The sequence below is a fragment of the Myotis yumanensis genome, unplaced genomic scaffold (assembly GCF_028538775.1).
Source record: "Myotis yumanensis isolate MYYU_CA2020_CCGP unplaced genomic scaffold, mMyoYum1.0.hap1 SCAF_12, whole genome shotgun sequence".
In the NCBI taxonomy this organism is placed as follows: Eukaryota; Metazoa; Chordata; class Mammalia; order Chiroptera; family Vespertilionidae; genus Myotis; species Myotis yumanensis.
Window position 1 is genome coordinate 5,228,428 of NW_027223763.1, and position 20,322 is coordinate 5,248,749.

The 20,322-nt window shown below is 52.5% G+C and overlaps 2 protein-coding genes across 9 annotated transcripts in view; one reads left to right on the top strand and one right to left on the bottom strand.

Moving 5' to 3' along the window:
- The first annotated feature begins 6,457 nt into the window (after nucleotides 1-6,457).
- Nucleotides 6,458-19,596, top strand: DYNC2I2 (dynein 2 intermediate chain 2). Its single transcript, XM_070430540.1, has 9 exons — nucleotides 6,458-6,658; nucleotides 11,670-11,918; nucleotides 16,101-16,210; nucleotides 16,704-16,861; nucleotides 17,402-17,511; nucleotides 17,962-18,129; nucleotides 18,349-18,581; nucleotides 18,899-19,056; nucleotides 19,265-19,596. Exons 1-9 carry the CDS (start codon nucleotides 6,473-6,475, stop codon nucleotides 19,501-19,503), a joined length of 1,611 nt encoding a protein of 536 aa, XP_070286641.1. The 5' UTR covers nucleotides 6,458-6,472; the 3' UTR covers nucleotides 19,504-19,596.
- SPTAN1 (spectrin alpha, non-erythrocytic 1) overlaps nucleotides 19,594-20,322 on the bottom strand; it is a 60,654-nt gene continuing 59,925 nt past the window's right edge. For all 8 annotated transcript variants that reach the window (XM_070430533.1, XM_070430539.1, XM_070430537.1 and 5 more), the window contains one exon: nucleotides 19,594-20,069. In XM_070430533.1, coding sequence (XP_070286634.1) covers nucleotides 19,944-20,069 — 126 coding nt within the window. In that variant the 3' untranslated portion in view covers nucleotides 19,594-19,943. The remainder of the gene's footprint in view (nucleotides 20,070-20,322) is intronic.

Genomic DNA, 20,322 nt, shown 5'->3' on the forward strand with positions numbered 1-20,322 from the left:
GCCCGAGGAAGCTCCATTGGTTAGAGCTTCGTCCCAATTCACCAAGGTTATGGGTACAATCCCCGGTCGGGCACAAACGAGAAGCAACCAATGAGTGCATAAATAAGCGGAACAACAAATCACTGTTTCTCTCTCTTTCTAAAAATCAATTAAAAAAAAAGGTTGAGTCATTTACTAAACGGAACTGAATGTTCATAATATTATTGTCACCAGGGATTTAAAATTAGGGTATCTTGTAGAAAATATAGTCAATAATACTGTAATAAGTATGTATGGTGCCAGGTAAGATGCATAAATGTCTACTAATATACGATTAAATGACAACTGTAATAATAAAAAAAAGAACAAAAATAGTAACAATAAAGGACAGCTGGGAATAAAAATGGGATTGCTTTCTTTTTTCACTCTTTGCAAGCGCCTCCTTGAATGCGGCTGAGCATTCTCGAATACACATTGAGCGTTTGTGCAGTGAGAAATCGAGGTAGGAAGCAGGAGGCTTCCGGGAAGTCCTTTTTGAGATTTACAAGGGGCTCTGCCTGTAACGCAGGAAACTGAACTTACTGAGGGCTAGATGTTCATTCAATTAGTCTTTAACAAAATATATGTGTGTTTTTAAATGATTTTGGAGAGAGAGAAAGGGAGAGGGAGAAGAAACATCAATGAGGAGAGAGAATCATTGATCGACGGCCTCCTGCACACCCCCTACCAGGGATCGAGTCCAAAACCTGGGCTTGTGCCCTGGCTGGGAATGGAACCAGTGACCTCTTGGTGCACGGGACATGCTCAGCCAACTGAGCCACACCAGCCAGACTCAATTAGTCTTAATGTGTCTGCCAGGCCCAGTACTGGGCTCTGGGGACAACTGTGGTCCCCATGTTGGTGGAGCTGACCTACTGGGACAAAAACAGGCATTACTAACGTGTTACTTAATTGTAATTTTGAGGAGCTCTCCAGAGCGGGAGGGTGCATGGAGGCCCGAGGACAGGTGGAGCTGTCAGACTAATCTGGAATGGGCCTGTGGCTTCATGGTGCTTCTCCCCCTCCCCTTCCTCCCCGCCAGCCCATCCTCCAGGGAGCCTCCTTCCCTTTCAGCCTTCACCTCTCTAGCACACATGTGGCTCAAACCAACCTTCCTCCCTCCCTCCCTCCTTCCCTCCCTCCCTTCCTTCCTTCCTTCCTCTCTCTCTTTCCCTCCCTCTCTCCCTCCCTCCCTCCCTCCCTCCCTCCCTTCCTCCCTTCCTCTCTCTCTTTCCCTCCCTCTCTCCCTCCCTCCCTCCCTTCCTTCCTCTCTCTCTTTCCCTCCCTCCCTCCCTTCCTTTTTAAAAAATATATTTTTATTGGTTTCAGAGAGGAAGGGAGATGGAGAGCGAGACAGAAATAACAATTATGAGAGTGAATCCAATCGGGCTGCCTCCGCCCTGACTGGGAATCAAACCGTGACCTCCTGGTTCACAGGTCCATGTTCAACTACTGAGCCACGCCTGCTGGGCTCAGGACTTTTCCGTCCTAGAAATGTTTCCTCAATTGTCTGCCCACCAAGATATACACAATGTGCCCTCCAGCACAGCTAAGCATCTGTCTATTGTTCATCCATTCACTCCTTTCTTTTCGCATATAAGCCACATAAAACTTGAACATTATAAAGAGAGGAAAATAAAAGTTACATTACCCAGCCTGGCCAGAGCGGTTCAGTTGGTTGGAGCATTGTCCCATGCACCGAAAGAGTGACGGTTTGATTTCTGGTCAGGGTACATACCTGGGTTTCAGGTTCACTTCCTGGTTGGGGTATGAACTGAGGATAACCAATTGATGTTTCTTTTTCACGTCAATGTTTCTCTCTCTCTCTGCTTTCCTCTCTCTAAGCATATCCTTGGTGAGGGTAAAAGAAATAAAAGTTAGAGCAGCGAAATAAAATCTAAAAAAAACCTCCCCAAAACGTGCCCAGCTGGTGTGGCTCAGTGGTTGAGCATCTGCTCATGCACCAAGAGGTGGTCAGTTCAATTCCTGGTCAGGGCACTTGCCTGGGTGGTGGGCTTGATCCCCAATAGGGAACATGCAGGAGGCAGCCAATAGATGCTCTTTCTTTCTTTCTCTCTCTCTCTTCCTCTCTTTCTAAAAATCAATAAAAGTATATTAACAAAAATAAACACCCAAAACTTAGATTACCCAGAGGCAAACACTATCAATGTTTGGATCTGTACTTCTAGGTTTTGTTAGTGAGGGCATCAAATTCCCTGCTTCTGCCCTAACCGGTTTGGCTCAGTGGATAGAGCGTCAGCCTGCGGAATGAAGTGTCCCAGGTTCGATTCTGGTCAAGGGTATGTACCTTGGTTGCTGTCACATCCCCAGTAGGAGGTGTGCAGGAGGCAGCTGATCGATGTTTCTCTTTCATCAGTGTTTCTAACTCTATATCCCTCTCCCTTCCTCTCTGTCAGAAATCAATAAAATATATTTTAAAAAAATTCCCTGCTTCTTCCAGGACAAGGTAAGACTATTCCTACAAAATGATGGCAGCTATGACTTAGAAGTCAAAGGCCACTCATACATTAGGAATCCCATTGTAACACCTAAGACTAATATAAAATAATATTGAATGTCAACTGTAATTAAAAAAGAAAAAGAAAAAGAGAAACATGTTATAAAAATGAGATATACTGTATGTAAATCGCATTTTATAAAAATCTTTCATATGTTGCAAACGTTTTGCTACATGTAAACATCTATATAACAATAGTGTTAATGCCACCTGAGACTCTATACCATGTGTCAGAAATACTCTAAACCAAGGGCCTCTGTCCATTCTTTTCCAAATACTTAACCATAGCTGATTTGACTCAGTGGATAGAGCCCCGGACTGCGGACTGAAGGGTCCTGGGTTTGATTCAAGTCAAGAGCACATGCCTGGGTTGGGGACTCGATTCCCAGTGGGGGGCGTGCAGGAGGCAGCCAATCAATGATTCTCTCTCATCATTGATGTTTCTATTTCTCTTTCCCTCTCCCTTCCTTTCTGAAATCAATAAAAAAGTCCTATATAATAAAGACCTAATATGCTAATTAGACCTAACAGCTGAATGACCTTCCGGACATCCTTTCGGACGACCTTCCAGACGAAGCTGGGGCTTCGAGGGGCAGCTGGGGCTGTGAGGGCCAAGCCCTTTGCACAAATTTTGCGCATCGGGCCTCTAGTATATATATATATATATATATATATATATATATATATATATATGTATATATATAAAGAAATTGCTTCTCAAATACTTAGTGAACACCTGTTGTGTGCCACAGCTTGGCTTGGCATTTACAATGACTGCAGAATCAGTCACTACTAACATAGTAACTGATAGATCCTCCCTTCCCCCAACTGGTGGGCGGAGTAGTAACATTATTATAAATGATATGTTGCTGAATATCCTTGGGGCTCAATGTCTGAGAATGTGTAATTGTTAACTGAGGAAGAATTCCCATAAGTGGGATATCTAGATTAAAGGGAAGGTATACTTTAAGGTAAAATTACCCTCCAATTGGGTTTTACCAATTTGCACTCACACCCACTTCCTGTGTTTAGCTTCCCAACAACGTTCATTACTTTCTCTGCTTCCTCCTTTTGTTCCTAAACCCTCTGCAGGCTGGTTTTTGTCACCACTACTCCGATGAAATTGCCAAGGCCACCAGATACCATCTAAACTGCCAATCTATTTTCTGCCATTCTCTTTATTGACCTGTTTGGGCATTTAATACTTTGGACCTTACCCACACCCTTCTCTTCCTAAAATGTTCTTTCTTTCTTTTAAAAAACTATGCTTTTATTGATTTCAGAGAGGAAGGGAGAGGCTGAGAGAGACAGAAACATCAATGATGAAAGAAAATCATTGATTGGCTGCCTCCTGCATGCCCCCTACTGGGGGATCAAGCCCACAAGCCCTGACCAGGAATGGAATTGAATTATGGGAACCATGACCTCCTGGTTCATAGGTCAACACTCAACCATTGAGCCACACCAGCCGAGCATCAAATGTTTTCCTTCTTCAGTTGGGTAAAGCAGGTCTGTCCGGTCTTACAGCCTCATTTCACAGCTGGGAACCCCAAGCCCAGAGAGGTACTGAGCCTAAGAGGACACACAGCATCTTAGGCTTCAAATGCAGGCCTCCTGACATCCACAGCCATGAGCTTCGTTTTGAGTGTGATTTCTGGAATCCTTGGTGATGTTTGCAAGTTTTTTCTAGCATTAGGAGGGCCTCACAAGAGAATCTTGTCTGGCTCTTTGTAGTGAGAGCGGCTAGTAAGCCAGGACAAGTGGGATAGGGGAACCGAGACAGATAGTTCAACAGCAGCCTGCAGCCACCAGAGAATCTAGATGCCACGCAGTCTGCAGCCCGCTAGTAACTCCTATCCTCCCTGAACCAAGGACACTTAGGAGTAAGTCCTTTGCCTGTCTCCTCCCTGACCGGAGGGTAAATTGCTCAAATCACCCTACTCAGGGAGAGGGCAGACATCCAGTTAGTGCCATTTGCCAACCACACCCAGGCACAGAGGAAGTTAAAAGAATAAATCTCTTTTTGGTACATCAGCATAAAACTGACAAATACTGGATCCTCCGCTCAGACGCCCCCTAAAAGCTCAGCCTTTTAAATCCCCTCAAATCCAGGTCCCAGTCCTGCTCTCCCTCCCAGGGGCAGGTTATTTCCTCCCGCCCCCTCCTCCCAGAGCATCTCCTAAAGCAATCCCAGGAGGCTTACAACCAGGGCAGCAGAGGGCAGCGGCAGTTCCCCCAGCGCAAGTCCCCTGAGCCTCCCCCGAGGCCCCTTTCCTCTGACTTCTTCGTGAGTCAGCGCAGCCCAGCCGAGGCCCATTTCCCCACCTAGTCCCTCTCCTGCTCTCCCAGGCCCTTTCTTGTTGCACTGTTCCCAGCTTTAATGAACGTCCTCTACACTAAATGCACTGAATTCGTATTGTAAAACTTTTCCTGCACGAAGTCAAGAACCCGCACACTGCGGTCTGGCCCCAGGCAGACCCGCCAAGGGCCAGGGCCCCTTCCAGGAACAGTAGGAAGAACTTTCCACAGCGTCTCGTTCTCAGCATCCCTGCTTCTCTTAATTGGTCCTCACAGCCTCGGCTGAAGCAGGGCCCTAATGAGGACTTGGTCTGTGTGCACAGGGCCCCAAATAGGGCATTTCCACCCCTGAGAGTTCGGGGATGGCAGGGAAGCGGCCCAGGGACCTGGCGGGAGGGTCAGGCCGAGAGGCTCAGGACAGGGCTTTGGGGCCGGGCAGCCCTCTGTGGGGTCTTGGGCAGACGCACGTGGGCTTTCCTGGGCGACCCAGGGCATGACTCTGCCATCCGCACGCTCATGGGGCGTAAACATCTGCTTCTTCCTGGCAGTGTTTTGAGGCTTTAATAAGATCAACACACTTAGCCCTGGCTGGTTTGGCTCAGTGGATAGAGCGTTGGTCTGTGGACTGAAGGGTCCTGGGTTCGATTCTGCTCAAGGGCACATGCCCAGGTTGTGGGCTCGGTCCCCAGTGGGGGGCGCGAGCCGGAGGCAGCTGATCAGTGATGCTCTCTCATCATTGATGTTTCTCTCTCTCTCTTCCTCTCTGAGATCAATAAAAATATGTATATTTTTTTAAAAAGATCAACACACATAAAGGTTTAGGCTCTTTGCCTGGCACATGATACCCAGTCAATAACTGAGTCTTTTTTAAAAAATAACTTTTATTTTTCCTTTCCTTTTTTGGGGGGGCGGGGGGAGTGGAGGGGAGAGACAAGAGGGAGAAACATTGATTGGTTGCCGCAAGCCTGCAACCGAGGCACATGCCCTTGACCGGACTCGAACCCGGGACCCTTCGGTCCGTGGGCCAAGGCTCTATCCACTGAGCAAAACCGGCCGGGGCAGTAACTGGCTCTTTACTTTCCATTTAGCAAGGCTTTTTCTGCAGGCAACCTCATCTGGGCCTTCCAACGATTCAACCCCTCTGGCTCCGCATATGGATATTTTAAATGATCCTTCTATGGGGGCAGAAACTGGAGAGCAGAGGTGGCCGCCAACCGGAGCAGCGCGGTGCTCGGCTCTGCTGGGAGGCCCAGGCTGCCCTGCTGGTCCAGGGCCTGCGGGTCTTAGAACTCGCCAGCCTGCCTGCCGGGCCGCAGCCTCCCGCGCTCCCCCTGCGCCCCGCCGCCCGGCGCCATCTTTGAGCCGGGCGCGGCGGCTCACTGTCGCACTTCCCTCCCCACGGGAGAAGCCGCGCCTGCCTCAAGCGTGCCCGTTCGGGGGCTGGTGTATCTAACACTGGTCATGCTTGTAGCACCGGCTAAAAAGAATAACTGCTCTCCTTTTTCTGGGCCTTGAAGGAAGCGTTCTGACCAATTCAAAGATGGCGCCGATAGCTTCACTGCCCCAGTCTTCCGCTCTGGAGGTGCGGGGGCGAAGGTCGCGTGGGAGTGCGCCGGCGCGAGGGGCGGAGCCGTCTCCATGGCAACCCGCGCGCACCCCGGGCAGCTGTGTCTGGCGGGAAGCGGGCGTGCTGAGGCGCTGGCGACAGGCGGGGCTGCGAGTGCGGAGGGGCCCGGGCGGCCGGGGCCGCTGCGGGACGAGACCCTGGGCGTGGTGTCCGTGCCTTCCCAGTGGAGGGGCGTCCAGGGCATCCGCGGGGAGACGGTGAGGGCGCGGGCCCGGCTCGGGGCGACGCGGGCGGCAGGGTGAGGGCCGCGCGAGGCCGCCGGGCCAGGGTCTGGCGTCCCACCGTTTTCTCTTTAATATTTTAATATTATACAGGAACTGGCCTTTGGGCTGCTTCCGTCCCCGTTTCCTCAGTCTTTGAACGGCAACCTAAAGGCGTTTTTGTTGTTTGTGTGTGTTTTTTAAAGAAACCTCTAAAAGCCCTAAGTTTGGAAGGGTTTTGTGTGAACTGCAGGCTTTCAGCATTTCACATTCTCTTTCGTTTTAAAAAATGACCGGACTGCGTCTTCAGCTCTAGATAAGCCGGTTCTTGGGGTTTAATCTGAAGCACGAAACGAGGTGCTTGGGAGCCGGAGGGCAGCGCTCGGGGCCGCCTGCCGAGGGGCTGCGCGCGGACTGGGCTCCCCGCAGCCTCGTGGGCGGTGCTCGCGGGGACGGAGAGTAAACAGCGTGAAGTGAACTGAGTGTTGGGGGCCGTGGACCCGATGCAGAGGGCGGGGGAACCGGAGGATGTCCCGGACCCCGGAGAGCGGGCGGGTCGGTCCGGGAGGAACGGTCGGAGCGCGTTCGGGAGTTAGCCCACCGATGTCTGCCTGTCCGTCCGTCTCTCCCTCCCTGCCTCCCTTCCTTTTTCCAAAATAAAATAAGCCCTGGCCGGCTGCTCAGTGGATAGCGCATCGGCCTGCGGCCTGAAGGGTCCCGGGTTCGATTCCCGTCAAAGGCAGGTACCTTGGTTTCCGGCTGGAGCCCCAGTAGGGGGCGCGCAGGAGGCAGCTGATCAGTGATTCTCTCTCTGATCATTGATGTTTCTCTCTCTCCTTCTCCCTCTGAAATTGATACAAATCTGTTTAAAAAGAATTTTAAAAACTTTTTTTTTAAAGGATGGGTTGGGGAGTGAGAGGGTGTGTTGTAGAGTGGGAGAGAGTTGGAGGCGGGGCTGTCAGGCGGAAGGGTCCAGGCAGAGCCAACTGCACATGCAAAGCCCGTGGGTCAGAGCAAATCTGGGGTCCGCGGCGGCAGGGGGGCTGGTCCCGGTGAGGTCGGACAGGGCCGGCAGGGCAGGTCGAGCAGGGGGATACGGTTTCCCCGGAGAGGAAATTGAGGTTTCGTTTGCTACACAGGTGGCCGCAGAGCTCAGGTGCTCAGCACGTCTTGCCTTAGGCCAGGGGTGGGGGACCTGTTTTCTGCCAAGGGCCATTTGGACATTTATAACGTCACTCACGAGCCGCACAAAATTATCAGCTTAGACATTATCAGCTGTGTTTGATCAGGCGTTTAATTAACTCGCCCGCCCCTGCCTCGGGCCAGTGGTGTGCAGGTCTCAAGCAGGGTTTGGCCTGGCTTCAACGCACTGCCACTCGGCCATGCTGCGTAGGAACCGTTCTGGTTAAAAAGAAAAGGCAGTGGATAGTTTAGTTAAGGCCTTATCCCAGGTCCATGTGTAATCCGCTGGCTTTTAAAAAAGCACTTGACCTCTTGCTGCGGAAGACTCCGATTTTAGGAGACTACAGGTTGGGAACCACCGATTCAGCCTTTTGTTGTTTTTTAAAGAATGGGATTGAAGCTTGTTAATTTTGTTGTGGATAGTTTTAACCTGTAGAAAGAACCGATTCTAGGCTTTTATTTGTGAGCGTGGTTCACTTGAATCAGCCTCCTATCTTACTGAAGGAGATTTTTAAAAAATATCTCTTTTTTATTGATTTCAGAGAGGAAGGGAGAGGGAGAGATAGAAACATCAATGATGAGAGAGAATCATCGATCGGCTGCCTCCTGCACACCCCACACTGGGGATTGAGCCCCAAACCCAGGCATGCGCCCTGACCGGATTTGAACCCTGACCTCCTGACTCAGAGATCCACACTCAACCACAGAGCCACACCGGCTGGGCATTACCACAATTTTTTTGTTGTTTTTGTTGATGCTCCAACCAACTGAGCCAGGATTTTAGACTGGGAGAGAACACCAAGACTGAAAGACAGTTTAGTGTCACAGGTCAGACTGCCTCTGGGCTCAAGGATATTTTTCCATTGATTTTAGATAGAGTGGAAAGGAAGGAGAGAGGGAGGGAGGGACAGACAGAGAAAGAAGCGTCAGTGCGAGAGATATAGTGATTGGTTGCCTTCCCAATGCTCCCCAACCAGGTTGGGGGTCTAACCTGCAACCCAGGTATATGTCCTTGACTGGGAATGGAACCCATGACCCTTTGGTGCACAGGGTGACGCTCTAACCACTGAGAACACTGGCTAGGGCATTACCATGATTTTTTAAAAAAGAAAAATGCGCCCTACATTTAGAATTGGGCTTCAGAAAGGTAATTCTGTTGGGAAGTAGGATGGATTAAATCAATGGTAGTCAAATTTTGCTGGGAGCTTTAATATTTAGAATGACCTGGGAGCTTTAATAAAACCAGAGTCACAGGTCAAACCACTTGCCAATTAAGCCAGAATCGCTGAAAGGTAGGCCCCAGGCATCCATTTTCCAGTCTCCAGGTCATTCCAATGTCAGCCAAGTTTGAGAAACAGCAGAGGGCCCTAGCCGGTTTGGCTCAGTGGATAGAGTGTCGGCCTGCAGACTGAAGGGTCCTGGATTCGATTCCTGTCAAGAGCACATGCCTGGGTTGCAGGCTCAATCCCCCGTGGGGGGCGCGCAGGAGGCAGCCAGTCAATGATTCTCTCTCATCATTGATGTTTCTATCTCTCCCTCTTCCTCTCTGAAATCATATTTTTTAAAAAAAGAAAAAGAAAAACAGCAAAAGAACAGAGAGGGATGGTTAGGAGCCCTCTGTCTCAGGCGGCTGGACTGGTCACTGAAGACTCATAACTCCCTCCACCTGAATAGCACTGGGCTTTCAAGCTTGATCAGCAGTCTCACTTCATCCCACAGGAAGTATGCTCACAAGACCCATTCGGCAGGAGAAATCACATGAGTGCCCAAGCCCAATCCCCTAGACTCTACACCTGGTTCTCAAACCAAAGTCCAGGATCTGGCCGTCTGTGCAGATGAAGACATGAATTCCTCAGTGTGCACGCTCCCTGGGTGGACTCGTCCAGTTCTGTGGCTTAAAAATTACATCCGGTCGGCTGCATTCCAGAACCTCATGCCGATGACCTCTCTCTCTGGCTGTGTGAAAGCCATCTCAGTCTAGAGGCGGTCCCACAGATCTGCTTCCCTGTTCCCTTCTAGAATTCACCCTCACGTTCCCCTGGGTCTCAGAGCAGGGACACCTGTCCCGCTGCTGCTCCCCCACTTCTCCCTGAGCAGCCAGAGAGGCCCGGCCGGTGCCATGTCATGGCCCTGCTCACGGCCACCCGGTGGCTTACACCTGGAGGGAAACCCTAACTGTCCTGGCTCTCAGACTCCTTGTGACCTGGGCCTTGCCCACATGCCACCTTCCCTCACTCCCCAGGCCCGGGCACCGGACCTTTTCTGCTGATAGGTTTTGCTCCCCCTGCTCCCCCCAAAACCTTTTCCTGCTGCTCTCCACTTGGCTGGCTCCTCGTCCTTCGCACCTCAGCTCAAATGCCATCTTCCTGGGAGGCTCCTTTGCCATCCCACCCTGTAGCCTCCCTAGCTGTTGCCTCCTCTCCCACACGCCGCTGCATGAGCACCATTGGCGTTTGAGGGGTTTTGTTTGCTTGTCTGCACCCAAGCCCCCGTACGTTACTCAGGGGCGCGGATCTTGCACTTTTTCCTTCTATATCCATGGTGTCCAGACAGTGCCTGGCAAGTCGATGCTTAATAAATGTATGTGTGTGCATACATGTGTATGTACATATGCACACGTGCATATAGAGTATACATGAACTTGTACTATGTGCCAAACACCATGGAAGTGCTGGAGACATCAAGGCAGAGCGCAGTGTTCTTATGCTGGAGGAGCTCAAGTTTAATGAGAGACGGACAAGCAAAGAGTTTAATAGGATGTGAGGGGAACGTGGAGATGTGCTGAGTGTGCTCTGTGTTCTAGCAGGAGCTGCCCTTGTGTGGCCCTCGCTTCCTCCCTCCCAGCTCCCTAACTGGCCTGGTGCCTGGTCCTGCCCCCCAAGCCTGAGCATGGGGGTCAGGCCTTGTCGCTGCCCTGTGGATGCAGGTGCCTGATGAGTGACTACGAGGAGAGTCTTGTAGATGACAGTAGTCTCAGGGCTGTAGGACCCCCGGTTTGGTAAAGATTGGTCATGATCGTGAGAAAGGCGGGTGGCAGTTCCTTCCTTGATCTGATGTCTGTCGCTGTGCCCAGCTCAACAGGGACTGGGAAGACAGATGGCAGGTGGAGGAAAGGACAGCTGGGAGTAACCTGCCTTAAACCAGTAACTCATCGCAGACATGTGTGTCCTTTGATCACGGGGACGGGGTGGGGGGGTTACCTTGGGAGGTACCCCACTAGAGAGGGCTGCCTGCCAAGGGAGGGAGAAGCTGGGGTGTTCTGCTGGTGGCCAGAGGTTCTAATGTTAAGCCAGCCACTGGGCTCGAAGATTCCACCAGGCCCTCAGTGGTGGTGAGATGCTGTAGGAACTTGTTTATGTCAGTTAAGCTTTGATAAAGCTGGTTTCCTTACACATCATTTGTTTAGTTGTTACTTGACTCTTAAAGCTGTCAGTATCTTCAAAAGAGCACTCTGGAAACCTCACCAAACAGTGCCTGTCACCTAAAGTCCTAGGGCAGGCAGGCTCTTACTGGGCCATGTGGGCCCTCTGAACCAATCATGGTGGCTGGGGGACGGACCCAGTGCTCTAATTGGCTAGAGGTCATGTGTACCCCTCCCCACCTCTGAAGGATAGGAGGTCGGAGGGGTCATCTCCACCCACACCACACTGGTTGGGTACCCCTAAGAAAGACGAGCTACGTCCAGGAGGAAAGGGGCAGACTTTGAGCAGACAGAAGGAACTGAGGCCCATTAGCCTGAGGGTGAGCAGCCACATGGAAGGTGAGTGCCCTGAGCAGGTGATGCTGGGAGTGAGCTGGCGGTGACTGGGGTTTTGATCATCTCCAGAAAAGCTGCCAGACGGTCAGCATTGCCACTGCCGAGGCGTCCGCCCAGACCCGGAAGCATGCAGATGCCCAGGTACAGACCGAGCCCTCCGTGCCGGTGGGCGTGCCACCTGGGTCCCGGCACGACAGCCCCGGGCTCGCAGCCTTTCTTCGGAGAGTGGAGGCCACGGTCATCCGAGAGCTGAACAAGAATTGGCAGAGCCATGCGTTTGACGGCTTCGAGGTGAACTGGACCGAGCCGCAGCAGACGGTAGGAGCCTAGGAACCGAACCGGCGGGCCTGGGATGCCCCTCCTCTGCCTCAGGTCAAGCCTCGGTCTCATTTTAAGTCCATCTTTTGTTCCGCCCAAATAATAATACCCGTCACGGTAGCAGCCGTCCCCAGCTTACTCTTCGCCAGGTGCTGAGGGCTGTTCCGTAAGAATGAGTTTTCTCTGCTGTTCTTTTTCTTTTTTTTTTTTAAATATATTTTATTGATTTTTTTACAGAGAGGAAGGGAGAGAGATAGAGAGTTAGAAACATCGATGAGAGAGAAACATCGATCAGCTGCCTCTTGCACACTCCCCACTGGGGATGTGCCCGCAACCCAGGTACATGCCCTTGACCGGAATCGAACCTGGGACCTTTCAGTCCGCAGGCCGACGCTCTATCCACTGAGCCAAACCGGTTTCGGCTTCTCTGCTGTTCTTGAAGCAGGTGCCGTCTTTATCTCCATTTTACGTTTGGGAAAATGGAGACTCAGAGTCGCAGCAACTTGTCCAGAATCGCACCGCGCTAGTGAGCAGCGGGGCAGAGTCTGACCCTGGGCAGTCCCGTCCGCATCTTGTTCTCTCCACCGCTACGCAGCGAGGGCTTTCTCTGTGCCACCTCGTCTACTTCTTGGGACAAGTATGACCTTGTAGAGAGGCTAAGTGCCTTGTCCAAGGTCATAGCTCTATCCAGCTGAGCTGGGATTGGAGTCCTGGTCTGTGGTTTCCCCACTGTGCTCTAGTGACTTCAGCGTCTCCAAGTCTTTCTGCTCTCGGGGCACAGCTCAGAGCCGCTGCTGTAAACTCAGCTGGCACACAGCCTGGGCTTTGAGGTCAGGGCGCCTCTGAATGAGTGAAGGGCTCTTGGCTGTTGCCTCACTCTGGGCTGGGTCTCACTCTCCTCAGCTTGTTGCCTGTGGACACGCTGCTCCCTCAGTGCTAGGCACCCCAACCTGCAGAGCCACTGTGTTCTGTTCACACTTAAAAAATGTTTTTATTGATTTGGGGCGGCGGGGGGGGGGGGGGGAGGGCGGAGAGAGAGAGAAACATTGGTTGCTTCCCTTACCCCAACCAGGGATCAAACCCGAAACCTGGGTATGTGCCCTGACACGCAATTGAACTGGCAGCCTTTTGGAGCATGAGATGACATTTAATCAACTGAGCCACACAGGCCAGGGCCACACTTTTTTTTTTATTCTTAAAATTTTTTTTTTTTTTTTTGATTTCATAGAGGAAGGGAGAGGGAGAGATAGAAACATCAATGATAAGAGAATGATCAGTTGCCTCCTGAATGCCTCCTGCACCACCCCCTGCTGGGGATCAAGCCTGCAACCTGGGCATGTGCCCTTGACCAGAATCGAACCTGGGACCTCTCAGTCCATAGGCCGATGCTCTATCCACTGAGCCAAACCAGCTAGGGCACACACTTTTTTATATATAATGTTTTCTTCCTTTAGAAACTGAGATGAGTAGTTATATATTCAGAGATCTTCGGCCCTTCTCCCACCCTCTCCTCTGTCTTCCCTCCGTCTATTTCCAGTGATATACAGCTGCCTTGTTCCCATCAAATCGTTGGTAGGTATGGTAGTCAATTTATGTGAGAGAAATCCTGAAAATCGCCCTGAAAAACAGTTGCCAAGGCCACACCAAAGCGTGGAGTCATCATATCTTTTTAAACAGGGCACAGAAGCATGTAATGAACCTTAAAATGTCAGCGTGTCCTCTCTCTCTGCCCCCTCGGCATTGTTTATGTCCCGTTTTACAGTTGCATTCAGAGAGGTTAAGCTTTTTGTTCTTTATTATTAGGGCTTTTCCACATTTCTATGCATTAGTTTGGTCCATGTGTGTATTACTTTATCCTCTTTTTAGAAATATCTATTTTTTTAAAATTGATTTGAGAGAAAGAGACAGAGAGAGAGAGAGATTGAGATTGAGATTGTTATTCCATTCATGTATACATTCATTGGTTGATCCTTTTATGTGCCCTGAACAGGGATCAAAGCCACAACCTTAGTGTATTGTGATGATGCTCTAACTAACTGAGCTACCCGGCCGGGGCCTCTATTCTTTTTTCTTTTTTTGAATCCTCACCTGAGGATATTTTTCCCATTGTTTTTCAGAGAGAGTAGAAAGGAAGGGAGGGAGTGAGGGAGGGGGGGGAAAGAGAGAGAAAGAGAGAAACATCGATGTGAGAGAGACACATCAATTGGTTGCCTCCCACGCTCACCCCAACCTGGCTGGGGGTTGAACCTGCAATCCAGGTACGTGCCCTTGGCTGGGAATCAAACCTTAGACCCTTCAGGCTAATGCTCTGACCAATGAGCCACACCGGCCAGGGCTGGTTGTGACCTTTCTTACTTACCAGAGCTCTCCACGTCAGTTCCTGTAAAGGTGCCCCCATCTTCCCAGCAGTTGCATCGTATCCCGCTGCACAGACACACTATCCTCTAGCTGAGTCCCAGCTGGTGGGCATCCAGGCAGCCACTTCACTTCTAGAAATGTGTCCTCCTCCCACATGTAACAGGCGGGAGGCTGGGCAGCACCCTTGGTTTGAGTGGCCGTGTGGTGTGCAGCCCCCGACAGCCCCAGTTTCTAGCTGACCCCGAATGTCAAGTAGAGGAGTGCTTTCAAATGTTGCTGTTCTGTAACAGAACTACAGTGAATCTCTTAGTGGTTTTTTTGCTCCAATTTCTCGTGTATTCCCCATCGAGTGGAATTACTTTTTGGCCGAGGTGCGGCTTTTCTGTCCGCTGTTGTCGGGGCTTGGCCTTGACACTTACCACTGTCCTTGGCATAGGTGCAGTAGCCCCGGAAGGGCTGAGTTGCCTCCTAATGTCAACATTGTATGAACGATGCGACAACATTGCCAGAACTTAGAACCCAGAGATGAGGAAGAAACCCCTCGGGGACCTCCCGTTGACCTCTCTGCTGTGGCATTTCCTTCCCCTTGGTTCCCATACATGTGTTGCTGCCAGCTGAGTCCCCTGTGACCAACCTTGGGGTCTTTTCTGGTCAGAAGCAAAGCCTATTCTATGTTGGCAAACACGTACCCCAAAATGACGTGTAAAACAGCCCTATTATCCCCTAATTTCCTCCCTTCGTGGTATCGTTTTATATTGTAAATTGCACAGTCATTGTAATTATGGTGTTATGATAAATAGTAATGTATATATAATAGTTCCCCCTTACCCATGGGGGATATGTTCCATGACCCCCAGTGGATGCATGAAACTGTAGATCAGTGGTTGCACATTAGAATCACCTGGGAATCTTTTTAAAATCCTGATTTCTGGGCCTCATCCTCTGGAAATTCTGTGTCTTGTTACTAATGTTGTGGCCTCACCCCATAACAAAGAAACAGAATTTCCGGAGGATGAGGCCCAGAAGTCAGGATTTTAAAAAGATTCCCAGGTGATTCTAATGTGCAGCCAAGGTTGAGAACCACTACTGTAGATAGTACCGAACCCTATACAGTAGGTCCTGGAATAATGTTTTATTCAGGTCATTTCATTATAATGTTGATAAGATGCTTAGGAACTTAACTCTTGTTTATAATATCAGTTAGCATCTGGTAAAACTCGGTTCATTATACATGGTTTCACTTAAAGTTGCAGAACCTGTTGGTGACGTTAGGTTCGGTTACTGTATGTACAATGTTTTTTTTCTATATATGCATACTAATGACAAAGTTTAGTATATAAATAGGCACAGTAAGGAATGAATAATAATAAAGTAGAATGACTATAATAATATACTGAAATAAAGGTTATGTGAATGGGGCATTATTAAGTAAAGGAAGGATTACTGGAACACAGGTGCTGTGATGTAGCGACAGTTGATCTGATAATGGAGACCGCTACCGAGTGACAAGCGGGGAGTGTGCACGGAGTGGACGTGCTGGGCAAAGGGACGGTTTGAAATTGTGTGAGAACAGATGTGAGAACAGGTCCAGCTCTAATCCTGGGCTGGTGTTTTCCCAAGGCCCTCCCTGCTTCTGGATCTCTGGACGCGTTCTTTGGGGGAGATGGGATGAAGGCTCCACATTTCCTCCAGAGCTGCGTGGTGGACTCCGATAGCTCTCGGGGCTTTGGGAGGCCCCAGTCTGTGTGCTTTTTGTTAGGTGGTATCGAGGCCACTGCTGGGTGGCTTTTGGGCTCAGGGTTGGGGATGGTCTGTCTCTTGCAGGTGACCTGCCTGCACACCCTGGGCTACCCCCCAGCCCAAGGGCAGGGTCTGCATGTGACCAGTGTTTCCTGGAACAGCACGGGCTCAGTGGTGGCCTGTGCCTATGGCCGGTGAGTGGCTGCAGGGGCAGGTGTGGGGCAGCGGGGGGCCCTCATCTGAACCTGTTGCCCTGTCTGCACAGGGTTGGCCTGTGAAAGGTTGGCCCAGAGCTTGGTCATTCTGGGACTCTTTCTTCTCAAGGCTGCCTGGGCAGTGGGGGTGGCAAGGGAGGGAGGGGCTTAGAGCCCAGGACTCATAGTGCCCACTGGCCAGTACTGGGCAGTGAGCCCTGGGCCTGCCTCGCCTTCTCCATGAGCAGTTTTCTGATGTGTGAGGGTTCCCCCACCCACCATTGTGTGGGCCCATCCTTGGTTCCCCGGGACCATTTTCCAGAGAAAATCATGCTCTCGGGGTGCCATGAAGAAGCCTGTGCCACTTTGTTATTAAGTACAACAGGTATGATGGGGACACAGGCCCATCTGTGGGTAGTGGGGGGTGGAGGCGTGGGTCAGGATGAAGCCCCGGGCCTAGGGGCAGAGCCAGCTCGGGCATGTCCACGTGCAGCCTGGACGACGGGGACTGGAGCACGCTGAAGGCCTTCGTGTGTGCCTGGAACCTGGACCGGCGAGGCCTGAACCCCCGGCAGCCGGCAGCAGTGGTGGAGGTGCCCAGCGCTGTTATGTGCCTGGCCTTCCACCCCACACAGCCGTCTCATATTGCAGGTGAGCGGCTCAGCCTGCCCGGGTCCGCTTTCTGTCTGCAGAGGGTGGCCAAGGGGGGCTCTCCACGGGGCCCTCAGTCCCTGGGCACGGTCAGGGCAGAGCTACTGAGAGGCAGAGACCACAGGTGGCCTGTGCTCAAGTGAGAGTGCTGAGTGGGCCTGTGCCGGGCGTGGAGCTTGGAGGAAGAGGAGACCTGTCCTTAGTTGAGTCTGGAGGGGATGTGGGCCATGCAGAGGTGCAGCTTGGTCAGGACAAGAGCAGGTGCCTTGGGGGCTGCCATTGGTGGTAGGAGCCAGTGGTGATAGGGAGAGGGACTGTGTGCTGGCAGGGGAGCTCGCCTGGCAGTGGAGGAGCTTCCTGGGTGAAGCACAGCAGGATAGTGAGGCCTGGGGGGATCGGACCTTTCCTCCTCTGGATGGGATGGTTTTCGGGGAAGTGGCTCTATATCCGGGCTCAGTGGGCGGGAGGGCAGGTGCTTGTCCAGGAAGCTGGGCTGCTGGGCATGGGTCAGCTCCTGCCCTGGCCCGCTTGGTCCCACAGGGGGGCTCTACAGTGGCGAGGTGCTGGTGTGGGACATGAGCCGTCCTGAGGACCCATTGCTCTGGCGCACAGGCCTGACGGACGACACACACACAGACCCTGTGTACCAGGTCAGAGCAGCAGGTTTGGGGTGTGCCACCTTCTCTCTGAGCTGGGCCTTGCTGTTGTGGGCCTGCTTCTTGAGGCAGAGCAGGAGAGAGGGTGCCCACTTGGCACAGTCACGGAGGAAGGTCACCAGGGTTTGGCAGTTGGGCAGCATTCGGCATTCTTGGAGCTCCCAGGACATGAGTCACCCCACCCCCTTCAGGGGCCACCCCCAGGGCCATTCCCAGCCTCCAGTTGTCCTGGCTTTCTGCTGGGACAGGGAGGGACCTTGGAACCCTCCATGCCTGCCCCTGCTGGCTGAGGTGGCTCCCAGGCCTAAGCCTCGGGATTTTTTTTCTTTTCTGGAAGAGAAGGGGAGGGGCACCGGGGATGACATTTGGTCTTGCTGGGAGGTGGGTTAGGCCAGGCAGCAGGCATCCCTTTCTCAACCTTGTCCCCACACCCTGTTGCCCCAGGTGGTTTGGCTTCCTGAGCCCCGCTACAGCTACCGCTTCCGGGTGCTGAGTGTGGCCACCGACGGGAAGGTGCTGCTCTGGCAGGCGGCCGGGCCGGGCCAGCTGCAGCTCACGGAGGGCTTTGCCCTGGTTGTGCAGCAGCTGCCGCGGAACACCAAGCTGAAGAAGGTACGAGGCCAGTAACCCCAGAAATGGCCCGAAGGCAGCTGCGGTCTGTGGGACCTCCCTGAGGAGTGAGCCTTGGGGGCAGGGGGGCACTGGCAGTCGTGCCACCAGCTGAGCCAGGACTTGCTGCATCAGCTCTTTAGGCCTCAGCGTCATGACATGCCTGGGCTGCTTTGGGACCCTAACCAGCTCCCCTCAGCTCTGCCGTCCGTTTCTCCGCAGCCTCACCGCGGGGAGACCGAGGTAGGAACCACGGCGGTGGCTTTCTCCAGCTTTGACCCCAGCCTTTTTGTCCTGGGCACGGAAGGCGGCTTCCCGCTCAAGTGCTCCCTGGCAGCGGAAGAGGCCGCTCTCACGCGGACGCCCAGCTCTGTGTCCCTGCGGGCCCCGGCACAGTTCACCTTCTCCCCCCATGGTGGTCCTGTCTACTCTGTGAGCTGTTCCCCCTTCCACAGGTAGGGAGGCCCGGCCGAGGGCTTGTCCTCCACCTGCTGACACAGGGCCTCTGGCACAGGGAGGGTGAGGGAGCCCTACTAGGCCCCACCATGTAACTGCTCCAAGGACCTGCCGTTTGGTCTGGGCCCAGGTTTCTCTGTTGGAGCTCTGGTTCCAGAACTCTGGTGGTTGGCCCTTTACTGAGGACCGCAGGTTTGGGGGTCCGGGGAGGCTTTCCAGGAGCCTGAGAGCCTAGAAGTCTGGCAGGAAGGCCCAGCCGTACCGGACACCCAGCACTCATCCACTCGCCTGGCTTTCTGCCCTGCATCCCCTCCAGGAACCTCTTCCTGAGCGCAGGGACCGATGGCCACGTCCACCTGTACTCCATGCTGCAGGCCCAGCCCCTGACCTCCCTGCAGCTGTCCCACAAGTACCTGTTTGCTGTGCGCTGGTCCCCAGTGCGACCCTTGGTGTTTGCGGCAGCTTCTGGTGAAGGTAGGCAGTGGGACACCAGGTTGGATCCAGTTAAGTGCCCTGGGCCCGGCTGCCTTGGAATTCTGGGCTGGGGATAGACTGCACGTGGCAGGAGCTGAATTGGGCAACATTCTTACTTTGAACTGTGGCCTCTAGAGTTCCTCTTCCCAAGTGCACAGGGAACTTGGAAGGGGTCAGGCCTCTCACCCCACAATCTCTCTCCACGAAGGTGATGTGCAGCTGTTTGATCTCAAGAAAAGCTCCCAGAAACCCACCATTTCAATCAAGCAAACCCAGGATGAAAGCCCTGTCTACTGTCTTGAATTCAATAGCCAGCAAACTCAGCTCCTGGCTGCCGGTGATGCCAAAGGCACCGTGAAGGTCTGGCAGCTGAGCACGGAGTTCACTGAACAAGGGCCCTCAGAAACAGAGGACTTAGAGCAGCTGGCAGCGGAGGTGGCCACCTGAGAACAAAGCTGTGGCCCTAAATACAGCGTGAGGCTACATCTGTGCTGAGCTTTGTAATTCTGATGGAAGCTGAATGAAGACAGGCAACTGTTATAGGGAGTTGTCATTTATTTGTCTTTTACATGGAAACAAAATTGGGGGGAGGGAGAACAAGAGGGAAACCAGCCAGCTGCCTAGATTTTCTGGAGTCGGAATGGGGCAGCCGGCTTCAGGACAGGAATCTGGGTCCCCACTGCAACATGGCGGCTGCGACTGGACCAGGAGCAGTTCATCGAAGCACCATTTTCTACTAAGTTTCATCCCAAGCTAAGCAGGTTTAAGGTTACATTGGAAAGTAACACTGTCTAGAATATTTCCTTAAGAGCACAGAGATGAGTTGACATGCAGCAAGGCAACAGCAGGGCAAGCAGCACGGGCCGGGCTAACCTAGGAGCAGAGGATCAATTCACGAAGAGCGAGCGGGTGAATTCGACGTAGTCAAATGCCGTGGGGAGCTCACGGCCCTTGCCGTCCACGTAGGGCTTCATGTGGGAGACGCAGTAGTCGGCTTGTTCCCGAGTCAGGTTCTGGAGGGGAAGATGGCACCCATGAGCCACACGGAGGCGGGGTTGGGTGGACTTTAAGAACGTTAATGCCCAGAGTCCAAAGCCAGTTCTAGGAACCGATCCAGGACTTTGGCCTGGGCTGAGATTCATGTAGGTGAGCGTGAAACACCTATACCCAGCGGGGGGTGGGGTCGGGGGGGGTGGGGGGGACCCTCCAAGGTGGGGTCTGCTACTGTAGACTCAGCTCTGCCCCTAACCCCCCTCCCCAGGGCGG